The 12,785-nt window shown below is 39.5% G+C and overlaps 1 protein-coding gene across 2 annotated transcripts; it reads right to left on the bottom strand.

Annotated features, from left to right (window-relative positions):
• Positions 1 to 172: 172 nt before the first annotated feature.
• Positions 173 to 10,401, bottom strand: acer3 (alkaline ceramidase 3). 2 transcript variants are annotated; one of them, XM_041050774.1, is made up of 11 exons: positions 10,298 to 10,401; positions 7,180 to 7,290; positions 6,998 to 7,050; positions 6,757 to 6,809; positions 6,406 to 6,487; positions 6,260 to 6,295; positions 3,977 to 4,035; positions 3,753 to 3,854; positions 3,214 to 3,318; positions 3,063 to 3,112; positions 173 to 3,009 (listed from the first exon to the last, which is right to left on the bottom strand). In XM_041050774.1, exons 1-11 carry the CDS (start codon positions 10,398 to 10,400, stop codon positions 2,822 to 2,824), a joined length of 942 nt encoding a protein of 313 aa, XP_040906708.1. In that variant the 5' UTR covers position 10,401; the 3' UTR covers positions 173 to 2,821. The 2 variants fall into 2 exon arrangements, with proteins under 2 accessions (XP_040906708.1, XP_040906709.1); XM_041050775.1 differs by having other exon boundaries at positions 173 to 2,909; positions 3,067 to 3,112.
• Positions 10,402 to 12,785: the final 2,384 nt, after the last annotated feature.

The raw sequence follows: 12,785 nt of genomic DNA, 5'->3' as shown, positions 1-12,785 counted from the left end.
TGTGTCATGTTAGTGTTAGTATTTCAGTGGTTGTTGATACTGCAGAGTTCTGTCATACTCTATCAGCATACATTTCTTGTAAGCGGCTGCTTGGAGCAGAAATAATATCACCATATTACAAACATGCAGTGAAATACAGTGAATGACTTAAAGTCCTTCTGTAGACAAACTGTCTGAAACATTTTCTTTTATTTGACAATACAGGGCATCATTAAAGACTGGCACATGACCAACAAAGTTCAACATAAAAAATGAACTCTTCTGGCCTCAACACATGAGTATACTCACTTTCAGTTACAGTTAACAACATCAGAACAACCTGTGACTTAGTTGTTGGGCACATGAAATGAATGGAAGGCCAAAGAATCAGGCACAGACTTTGCATTAGAAGCTGTTATTGTTCGTCCTCCTGATGCTTTAACTGGTAATGATCGGGGAAAGGGCACATTGCAAAAACACAAGGGGCAACTTGAATGGTTTATCACGAACATCAAGGCAACTTGGGTTACGCTGCAAGGATAACAATAAGGCACCCTCTTTGACAGCCGCTCACCTCTACTGATGAGCAGCGATAACATACACTGAAGGTTTCACACATTTGACATTTGAACAACGTTAATACTTAGCTTTCATACATTGTATTTATGTGCTTATGAATGTTTGTAACACTGGGTTCGAGCAGTTGTTTTACCCAAGCATAATAAGAATGACGCAGCACGTACGCATAATGAAAAATAAATGTGTTTGTCTCAGGAGATAATACAGCACGCGGCAGTTTACGAGGCCTCACAAATACAAATATCTCCATACAACAATAATGTTGTGCATCTTCCAGTTTCCCAGTTACTCCAGCTTCTACTGTTACCATTACACATCCACAATTTCACAGCAGCAAAAGAAATATTGTAAATAAAAAGCCCTTCATTTAACACCACATATGAAACACCAAATGAGAGCTGAGGCAAACATCCTAAGCGTTTTACAGTTGGTAGGTAGTTTGTTGATGCACTATAGCATGCTTGGCAATGTCTGAAATAATCTGGGAACTTCTGCCACCTAGTGGTTGTATCGTGAACTGTTTCACAAAGATATCACTGCGGTGCGTTTATGTGCCATTTGACTCTCCATCTTTACACCATGGTGCAAATAAATAAAAAGAAAAAGGACAAATAAATAACAGAGTAATAAATAAAATGTAGTAGTATTGTGGGGAGATGTGGAAATCTTGAGTACCTATAGATGAAGGGATTTCAAAACTCTTGACTTAAATCCTTTTTTTTTTGAAAGGGGCACATTATTGTTTACAACGACAGATATGAATGAGATTTACTGTAATGAAGCAGGAGACAGAAAGACAGACAGCTACCCAGAACTGGCTGTGTCTAGTACACCCCGTTCTCTGCAGCTTGAATCATCCAGATATGCTCCATTCATTCACTTGGTCCTTTCACTTAAAATTAACAATTAGGATATTTAGGAAAATTATTTTGTTTAGCAGGTAAACTTAGTTTGCTGGGTTTCACCTATCAGCTTATTTACTCATACTGTGCTCTACGCTAGCTGAACACATCAGCTGCAGTGATGTGGCCAGTGGTAATGGCTTGAGATGAACTATAGGCAGACTGACCTGATGCATTTCCAGTGATGTTTCTGCGTGTTTGCATTATTTATGCCTGATCACACACACACTCGCTAGATGCTGGTCATCCCAACAAAGTGGTCTCTAAAGCTAACACACCTTGAAGGAGGCTCACTGTGAAACAAACCCGATACAAAACCCCTGTGGGCATGAAAGGTGGCTCTAAAGTCTTAGTCCTTCACGGACCACAAATCTGTGTGGAGTATCGCTTTAACGGCTGTGTCAGCATTGTAAAAGTGTCCACAGAAACTCGAGACGCACAAAGTGGTCCAACTTGCTCTGTATAGCAGGCCGATGTTTAACCTGGTCCTAAACAAAATTAGAAGGCAGTGTAATGATGTCTGTAACCAAACTGTATGTTAGCACTGCATTTCTTGTTTGTTTATAATGAGGTCAAAACATTAACATTACGTTTTAAATCCCAAAAATCCCAACTTTGGCAACAACCACTAAAAAAAAAAAGAAAAAGAAATGAGTAATTCCAGTCTTGGCGTATTTTGATAGAAACACTTCAAGTGAAAAATGAAGCCTGTGGCCAAACAAATGGATAAAGATCTTCTGGTCAGACAGCTGAGCTACAGTAACACCGTACCACTTTCACTCTCTAGCTGGTAATTACTATCCCATATTAGTGAGCACATCCAGGAAACGACAGCACTGAGTTGTAAGTCCAGCTCCCTCAGCTACATGTAAAACTACACACAAGCAATAGTCTTAGTTATATTTTAGTCTATTTAAATATCTTTAAACTTAGATTCAAACATTCACAGAATCGAAGATACAATGATAAATATGCTAATATGAATTCTTAGTTGTTAATAATTAATAATTAATTATGCTGTTTTCCCTTTTCCCAAACCCTAATCAAGCTAACACCCATAACTCTTTCAACAGTTACCACTGCAGTGGACTACATATCATAACTGCATTGAAAGTGAAGGAGCAAGTAAAATTATTACATTTCAATAAAGTTACACAAAAGCTAGTCTAATAAATTATGAATGATGAAAAAAATCTTCCATTTCTTAAAACTGGAATCAGTGCTATACTGTACTTTAGTAAATCCCCACAGTGCAGAACCAAAGGCTCCCTGGGGTGGTGTCTTGGGGTCCACCTACCCCCTGCCTGTGGGCTAAGTTCCCAGCAGTGGGTTCCTGTGCTGATGGTGTGTGGATATGGCAGTCACCATCCTTCAGCTGGTCCCCGTCCCTTCACTTCAGCTCGTCTTCTGTGGTTCAATGTGCAGTGTGGGCCAAACTCCACACACAAACTGAACAAAGTCACGGCAGGGAAGGAAAAATTAACAAATGAATGGTTGAATAAAAGAATGAATAATAATAAACAACAGTACAAGTACAACATAAAAAAGGCTAAGAGGGAATGACAACATATAAAAGCTACAATATATGCAAAGGCTAAGCACATACCTTTACTTTTGGTCTGTACTTGAGGTAGGTTGACCTGATCTGCAGGCTAGAAGAAAATAAATATTTGACTTCAATGTGCATGAACATATCTCACCACAGCAGAACTGACTCCAGCTGTAATGTCCTGCTACTGAAACTGAAAATTACCTGAGAAGTATGTGCAGGTAGGATCCCAGGCCTGTGAAGATGTGCCACCAAGCATGGAACTGTGTTACTACTCCAACACCAGGGGGCAGCGTTTGTCTACTGGCTCTGAGATACAAACACAGTTTTGACCCAACAAATTAAATAAATGACCAAACAAAAAAGACAAAATCTCTTACAGTGCTGAAAAATGGCTAAAAGATCATTACTTTATTTATGTTTATGTTCTTTATAAATGTTGATATCAATACCTAAACATATATCAATACTAAAGTTTAAGTCTCTCATTCCTCATTAAGTGAGTTGGTACATTTCCAGGCGCTGACGTTACTTCGAATTGGCCTGACCTGTCCTTGTGATGAGGAAAAATACATTAATGCTGTGATGTCACAGAAAGGTTAGCATCCCTGACTGTTAATGTGAACATTTTCCATACCACTGCTCTTTAAAGGAAGATGATTAACTTTGCTCCCAGAATTCTAAAATTAACTTTGTGCAAGTTAATGCATGATATCAGGACTGTTAGTGTTTTGCCTCCTCACCTTAATGAATCACAGAAGATGTTGTCAATGTTCCACAGCAGAAACCCTAACATAAAGATACCTAAGGAGGTGTAGCACAGAGGTCTGAGCCACGGGTACACCCTAAAAACAAAAACAACAAAGAAAACCCTTTAGCCAGTCGTTACCTCATTGCATATTAATCAACAACAGCTCCTCTGACATGGTAATGATTTAAATTTGAATGGTCGTCTTTGAAAACTTACCACGTAACAATGAAGATGGATCGCATCACTAGGCAAGCTACAAGGGCACCATACATGACCTAAAAGAAGAGGCAGATATTTGGCTTTGAAACGCAGCAAGAAGTTGTGAGGATAAAACATCTGACAACCATTTACAAATTTTCATCAAGTCACCACAGCTCTGTGGTGTGATGACTGTTAATTGCTGTTAAAAGCTGGCAGCCTGAGCTGTACACTGAGAGAAATGCTAATATACCCTGCTCACGCAGTCTTGCACAGCCTTTCCAACAGAAGCACAGTTGTGTCTAAAATCTTTTTCCCATCCAACAACTTTGTTTCCTGGAAAGCAATTTACAGAATGTTACTAGAGTAAGAGTTGTTTATTGTGCTATTGGTTATAAGTCTTATTACAGGATAAATGATTTTAACTAAATCTTTAACCAGAACTGTTTCCACAGTTTTCTTCTCTCAGTGGACTGAATGATTAATAGGAAAACTGATGAAGAACCATTAACACAGCTTTAATTCTAAATTTCATAGAAATTATTCCTTCATTTTCTATACTGCTTGATTTGTTGCGGGGGAGCTGGAGCCTATCCCAGCTGACTACGGGTGAGAGGCAGAGTACACCCTGGACTGATCACCAGTCTGTCAGGGCTGACACACACAAAGACAGACATAACACATGCACACACTCACACCTAGGAGCAATTTAGAGTAGCCAGTTAACCTGCATGTTTTTGGGATTGTGGGAGGAAGCCGGAGTACCTGGAGAGAACTCACGCAGGCACAGGAAGAACATGCAAACTCCGCACGTTTCAAACCTGGAATCCTCTTGCTGTGAGGCGACAGTGCTAACCACTGCACCACCGTGCTGCTCCTCATATAAAAATCCAATTTTATCTGACTAGATCAGTACATCTGTGTTTCCCACCCTGGTGTCTGGGACCCCAAATAATAATTCATACAGAATGATGTTTTGATTTTTCATTTTGTTTCATTTGAGTCATTTTGTGTCTTTCTTGTGAAATACTGGATATTTTTACATTGCCTGATGATCAGACTGAAGAGTCATTTCATTTTCACTTCATTATTCCTTTGATTCTGGGAAATCGGTGCTGTGGACAGTGATTCACAGGTCTGAAACAATATGTAAAGAAAAATCCACTCTTTGGTTGAACCGCACACAACTCATGTCCATACAAGGTCATAAGCTACTCATACAGAAAGCTGCCATTTGAACCAAACTCTGTGTACCTATTGGCTCACTGTACTCCACCAGGAACAGTATCAGGCTCGTTATGAACCACCACTGGAGCAGTGTGCTTAGTAAACAAAGTCAGGTCCAAAGAGTAAACAAAGGCAGCTTTGTCACATTGTCCTTACTGTTGTAAATGAACACATACACAGTGTGAGACTCTCAGCAGTTACAAACAAACACTAGGTATAACAGACGTTTTTGCACTTCTCTTTCAAGCTTTATTTGATTTCTCTATGGTAATATGGTTAAGGTTATGAGATACTTCTTCTTGGCAGCAAATGTTAACTGTGGCTTGATCTCATAGTTAAAGGTTTAAGTGCTGAGCTTTGGTCTTGTTCTTCATGAAAAGAAGTAAATCTTCTCATTCTTTTCAGTGGCGTTAGGGCACAGATACAGTGGATGGGGTGTAGGGCGCGGGGCATCGAAGAGGGTGTGTAACGAAGGCGTTGTGTGAAATAACGCTGTGTCATGCAGCAAAAATTTGAATCTGGTTAAACTTTCGCTGAAACACAACACATACACGCAAGTGCACATTCCTGTTGGATCACTTTGTGAAGTGAACGTTGTATTTCCGCTGTTTACCCCAATATTGTTGTGATGGAAGATAACACTGTTGGTGCTGTTGTAACTTTCCAGGTGTAAGATCCCGTCTGTGAGAATTAAACACCACTGTGCTGTGTTTTGGCATCTAATAAGTTTTTAAACACAATAAATCTGTTCTTCCAACTAAACTTCCCAGATCGTATTTGGTTTTCTCACTGAAAAACTTTTTTACGTGTGAAGGCGAACTTCAGATCTGCATTTTTAAAAAATAATACACCTTAACAAATACTTTTACATACTGCATTTTACATATATGGTTCTATATGAACTGCTACTTTACTGTACATTTAACAACCAGCAAGAACCCAACTAAGTGTTGCATGCTGTGATGGAAAGCCCATTGTTTACACAAGGTAAAAATGACTTAAGACACACTGAGCCCTAATAGCAAACAATGAGCAATCTGAGCCTGGTGACCATAACACAGAGCACTCCCTTACCTGGTGAAACACTGGCTCCTTCCATTGTAAGTAAACCTACAAAATACAAATACAGAAACTAGTCAAGAGGACACGATGGATGCAATGTTTCACTTACAGTATGGTACAAAGTAAATGGTCATGTTACAGTGACAGTGAATACTCACCACAGTGACCAAGACACTGAAGATTAATAACAATGCAATAGGAAAGAAACTAATGCCTTTCTCTTGTTTGAAGCACTCGTATCTGCAAAAAGACACAAATATGCTCATATTACATTTTCAGTTTGAATAACCATAAAGAACAGAGAGCAAATAACAAGCTGGGCTGAAGTGGAAAGAGATGCACGGATCCAGTTCACAATCAATAGTCCCATTACAAACAGAAAACACAAGTGATCAGCAAGGGATTCACTGATTACGTTTCTAGCCTCAATCACACTAAATTTGTTCTCAGCGACCGTCAGACTTGAGAACTCTGCAACAACAATAAATCCAAAAGACTGAGCCACTTACAGACAGTAGACAAAGACGCATGTACTGTAAATCATAGGCAACTCGTCCAGTAGCTGCAAATGAGAATAAAGAGAAAACACATATGTTTACATCACGATAGGATCTTGTTACAGCATAATTTAGTGTTAAATCAGGCAACAGATGTTTGACCTCGCATTTCCAACAGTGAGTCTGATTCATGCAGCTTCAGTTTAAGATACTGTTCACATATTCAGATTAGCACTGTAGCACTGTAGCCCACCTGCATCTCATACAGCAGCGTCATATGGAAGCACCAGGAACCAACACCAACAGCTGGGTGACACACAACCCCACAAAACATTAAAAGTCACGGTCAAGACAAGACTGTTGTCAATAAGTATACATAATCATGAGCAGTGTTTGCATGTAGAACCAGATAATTTGTGGTCTCGACAGACTAACCTGCTAGTCCGAGGAAAGAGCAGATGTAGCGAAACTCGAGGCCGTCACGAAATGTCTGGATGGCCCCACAGATGGGAGGAAGAATCATAATCAGGTTGCTCACAGTATTCCCTGTTCAAAAAGACAGCAGAGATGAATTAGAGCCAGATGACATGAGCTGTGTGATACTGAGGAGCTAAGAATGTCTCTGTGGTTGGGTGACATGATGGCAGTGAGAGTTCGGTGAGACGTCTGGGTCACATGTTGTGATCATGATAACAACAGCATGAATGGTATCTTATTACAGAAACCTGATCACTGCACAGGGAGTTCACACACACACACACGTCTTCTCCTATTTTTGCAGCCTCAAACAACTTTCTATTGTACTGCTGATTCACAGCACTGAAGTACTTGAATTACTGTGCATCCGTCATTCTAACTATGTAATACTGGTAATATATCACGATGTGGGTTTGCAGTTACAGGCAGTGGATAAGTGGGCAGACAGTAAATGATGGATGGACTCTAATGCCATGTTTCTGTTGTTTTTGAGCTGCAGTGATTAGTTAATTAATCATTTACACAACTGACAGAAAATTAATCAGCCACTCCTTTGATAAGTGACTAATTGTATAAATTGTTTTTCAACCAAAAATGACAAAAAAAAATCTGTTAGTTCCAGATTTTCAAAAGTGCAAATGAGCAGCTTTTCTTGCTCTTGCCTATCAGTAAATGAACTGAATATCTGTGGGTTTTGGACTGGACTGGACAAAAGAGACATGTGATGTATTGACACTGGGCTCTAGGATACAGTGATGGGCATTTTTCATTGCTTTCTAATGTGTTACAGACCAAAAATTAATCAGTGAATTATGAAAATAATCGGTGGATTAAGCACTAATGAAAATAGTTGTTAGTTACAGTCATAACTGTTTTGTCATGTGTTGTTGAACCCTTTTGTATTGCACTGTTTGTACTGTTGCCATGTTGTGAGAATCGCTGGTTTGAAACCTGAAAGCAACTGAGAAAACCTGAGGAGCGGAGAGGAATAAAGCTTCAACAACCATCTTGACATTCGCCTCAAAACATTTATCTGCAAAAGCGGCTGACAGTTGAACCGGTGTCAGTGTTTGTGTATTTAAACCTCCCTCCCCTGGGCCATCACTACGTACTTACTCTAGGTACATCATCAAGCCCTCAGGGAACCTGATTAAACAGCTCAACACCGATCCTAACCTTGTTCACTCAGGGTGTGGTGATGTGCAAACTCCACTCTACACTTTGGGCGTGGAGCCTTTCCAGGATGTTAAGTAGTTTAAAAACTAATATTGCATACTAGAATTTTCATAACTGGCATGACACTTTACCTTTATCTGTGAATGTCTGATAAAAGCCAAGGCGAGTCCTTGGAGTGACCGTTTAAAATGTGTGGACTTTGTGGTCTCTGATAATAAATGCAGACCAACCATGAATACTGCAGCACGTGAATATTTTGTTTTCATATTTCAATGACAACTGCAAAAATGCGATGAGATTGCTCATCACCAGTGAGAGAGACTCTTGATAACCTTGCCCTGTGTTTGCTTCTGCCGTCACAATGTGCTGATGTTTTAAAAGAGAAATAGTGCACAAAAGGACATATCAAAAAAGGATTAAAGTCATGACGGTGTCCCTTTTCCACATGAACAATGCCACATTCCAACCATTGTAACCTGAATCACCGTTTAAATGCCAAACAATTCGTCTGTGGCTGAAAACAACTGCCTAGCTAGGCCAGCGTGTGCCGTTTGTGCTAACAAAACCTTCACCCTAGATATTCTGCATTCACACCAGTGCCAAAGTTTATAAATGTTTCAATGATATCAATTAATATAATAGGCCTACAATATGTACTCCACAACTAGTGGCTTACAGTACACTTTTACTCTTTTTAGGATAAAAACATCAAGTGAATGATACGACAAAGGCTCTTAGCATGGACAAATATAAAGAAGACGCAAAAGTAGACGTCTAACTAAACTCTGACCCACTTGGCTTGAGTCTGCCTTTGACTGTTGCATCACTTAGTACCACAAACAACAACAACAGCAAACACAGGGTGGATTCAGATTCCCTAAGTCCGAGTTTACTCCAAAGAGTTTATCTTTAGTTCTATAATGACTCTACAGTGAGTTTGTAGGGTATATATGAATTCTACACATTAGACTATAATACAAGCTTTGTAGTTGAATGTCAAGTTAATGTAACAGTAATGTTCGTTTTCTCTTGTATTACCAATTAATTCGTGAGCAGTAAAGAGGACTGAAGTACAGTTTATCTTAAAGCTTAGATTACTTCAATTCTGAGAGCTTAAATTGGCTGAACAACAATGAGTAAGTTTAAAGTATTAAATTCAGTGGGGATGTTTGTCCTGTGTCGCTTGGCTAAAAGCTTCAGAGGTAAAGTATGTATGTATCACTGCATGTCAGTAAAGGACTGTCTCATATGCCATTTCTGCAAGTACCGTTGACATGGCAGCATTTTGAACACTGTGACTCTAACAAAGTTTGAATCTAAGATAATGCCTCCAGAGGAACCAGTTTTTTTATCGGTAGACAAAGCAACGAGACGCCTGATAGTATGAAGGAAATGTTTCAGCAAGTTTCAAGCGGTGGCTTTGAATGACTAAGGCACCTTGTGTGGGGAAACACTTAAGACCACGTCCCAGAGCCCATCTGAAATACAAATGAGTGGTAATGTGGAGAAATGTCCAGTTGTGATGTGTCCATGACAGCGCTAGCTAACACTTGCTGCACCGTGCGGAATAATAACCTACGGGAAAGCTGTATGCAAAACAGACCAGGTTGACTAGTTATGTCTCCGCGGCGGACAGCTTTCCTTTTACTTCACTGCAGCTGTAACGCTTGCTAATTAAACGTCGTACGAGGACACATTTAGCTTGAAGTAAGTGACCAAAATTCATATCAGCCGAGCAAGATAACACAAATCAACTACATTATTATTACAGCCGCTGCTCATACTACATGTTTTGGTTATTCAGAGGCGGCTGTGCGTGCACAGTATGGCTTGTCCTCCCCGAAAACAAAACATAAAACCACACGTTTTAGCTTAAATGATGCAACGACACTCTACTTACAAAATTCCGCTATGTAGAAAGAGACGACATAATTTTCTTCACACCAGTCCAGCGTTGAGGTCGGCCGCCCCCAGTATCCTTGCCTCTCTATCGAGGGAGCCATGATGGAAAAGGAGGAGGCTGTGGCTACTAACGGATTTGTAGTCATCCCAGCACGAGCACTCCTCGAGCCCTCCTCCTCACGCGCGAGGGAGCGGCAGATAACATGATAACATAGTGTGTAACATACTAATAGTAGCATTAAATTAAGACTGTTATGTGGTTATGTAGCTGTCAGACTTTCATCATGCTAAATGAAGAATATATTATTTCTGGATATTATGGCGACGAGAACTTCCACTGAGGAGACCGACTTTTCGTTATAGCTAATGTATATTTTAAATTATAAAATTTGTAACACTTTAATACTTCACTCACCTTCTGTTCTGTGGCAGTTAGATACCTTCACATGCGTACCTGTCATGTCAGGTTTATCAATCATGTTAAGGTTATGATACAGGATATGATATAGAACATAAGCTCATTATTCACATCCTTATATTCTAACATTTTGAGGTTACTTTCCATTTGGGTCTTTAAAGCCTCCACATCATTAATAGTATCTGTCATTTCTCTGCTTAGGAGCAGGTACTATTAATATTTGACTTATATGACTTTCACTTGACCATGACTATATCACTTTCACAAACACTTGTTTCCTATACTATTTTCTTTTGTGTCCGATTGTGTGTGTGTGTGTTTTTTTTTTTTTTTTTTAATTATATCAGTATAGAAGATATATCAGTGTAAGTCAGCTGTGTCAGAGAGATCTGGACAGGATTTAGACAGACATTCTCTCAGTAGATTATTATACCATAGCTTTCTTTTGTTAAACCTACTGGCACCCTAACTACACACCTGCACAAATACACTGCTACCCCTTCATCCATTTATCCCAGTGTGGATTATATTATAATATTTGCATGGAACATAAGTTTTGGTTACCCAGGTTACTTAATAGTTCTCCTCTTGTGTACATTACAGAGTGAAATGAGAAGTGAAGTGAGTGCAAGCCTCAGCAACCAGTAAATAGAATAGATTCAGTTGAGAACTCAGTTCAGAGATATTCATCATGCAGATCTGAAAAAAAAACAAAAAAAAAAAACAGGAAGCAGCACAGCACAGGGGCCACATAACATAACAACACAGTCCAGTTAAACCACACAGTAACACAAGCAGAACAATATGTAAACTGGTGACTAAACAGTCTGTCAGAAAAAAAGGACCAGGAGAAATAACCTAACTTTGACTTTTAAAATGCCTGATGGCTTTATGTGTTGTCTCTGAAGCAGTTCTGCACTTCATTTTCCTGCATCTCCGACTCCATGGCAGATGATTGATTAACTATTTACTTCATTTTGGAGGGGTTAGGTCCAAGACTGGATGCATTACACCACATTTACCCTGAATTACCCTGAATTATTTGTAATAAAAACATACACAGCAAATACACTGGTATATAATTTCCAACAAAATTATCCCTGAATTTTTAATTCTAATTTATGCAATTAGTCCACTACAGGAAAAATGATATTTTTTCTGCCATAAGTCCAGATGTCCTCTAGGTGGTGTGATACACTCAAAAGAGAAAAAAATTCTTCCAACGCGACCACACCAGCCATGACGCCTGTCAACATGTTGATGTTTCAACCCCTGATTCTCCGTAGTCATTACTACATTATTACATGAGTACTCCGTGCTTATGGGTTACACCACACCCATCATCAAACTCAGCCTTCATTCTGATTTCATCTTCACACCTGTAAAGTTGCATGACTGCATCTTGCGTAGTTGTGATGCTACCGTGGTGACAACATCTGTCCACAGACAGACAGACATATAAACACAGCTTTCATAGCTGGTAACAATGGCAAAACAAAATACACTCACATGTGTACTGATGCATCAATCTTCTCTTTAAACTTTCCCTTAAGCTGTGTTATTCTATTCTGTTACTAAACCATTTTCCATTAAATAACTATTCCTCGTGCTCATTGTTGACAGTTTTTGTAGAAGTTTTTCTGTGCAACCACAATGAAGGCACTCAGGTGTGAGTTTGGTGACGTGGCTTTTAGCAGTGCTTTGCTCACTGGAGCAGCTGCAACACACATCTGGATGTACCCAAATATTTTGCTGAGGTCTAAATGTTTAGAGTTTGTTATAAAGACACTATGTTTACCTTGTAGTGTATACCATTGCAACTCTCTGATATTCATTACTGAAGCAGAGCTGCCCAGGAGGCCCTAGGCATCACCCTCACTGGTATCTTCTCATGTTATTCAGCTGGAAAGTTTTCTCCTATTACGAGGAGTCACTGCAGGCCTGACTTCTAAAGGTATGCCAAGGGCTATTGCACTGCTATTGCAAACAGACATATCAAGACGCAAACCAGCTAAATAAGTCAGCACTTTGGGAAACGCAAGGGAAATGCCAGCACCAAATATTTGAA

The sequence above is a fragment of the Toxotes jaculatrix genome, chromosome 12 (genome assembly GCF_017976425.1).
Source record: "Toxotes jaculatrix isolate fToxJac2 chromosome 12, fToxJac2.pri, whole genome shotgun sequence".
NCBI lineage: Eukaryota > Metazoa > Chordata > Actinopteri > Toxotidae > Toxotes > Toxotes jaculatrix.
This window is presented reverse-complemented; position numbering and strand designations above follow the sequence as displayed.

What these genes read in the sequence shown, in the direction of transcription:
- acer3 (XM_041050774.1), bottom strand. Translation starts at nt 10,400, where the DNA reads ATGGCTCCCTCGATAGAGAGGCAAGGATACTGGGGGCGGCCGACCTCA. An exon ending in CTCTTTCCTCGGACTAGCAG is followed by an intron (nt 7,051 to 7,179) that starts GTTAGTCTGTCG and finishes TGTGTCACCCAG; the next exon opens with CTGTTGGTGTTGGTTCCTGG. An exon ending in ATCTTCTGTGATTCATTAAG is followed by an intron (nt 3,319 to 3,752) that starts GTGAGGAGGCAA and finishes TTTGTATCTCAG; the next exon opens with AGCCAGTAGACAAACGCTGC.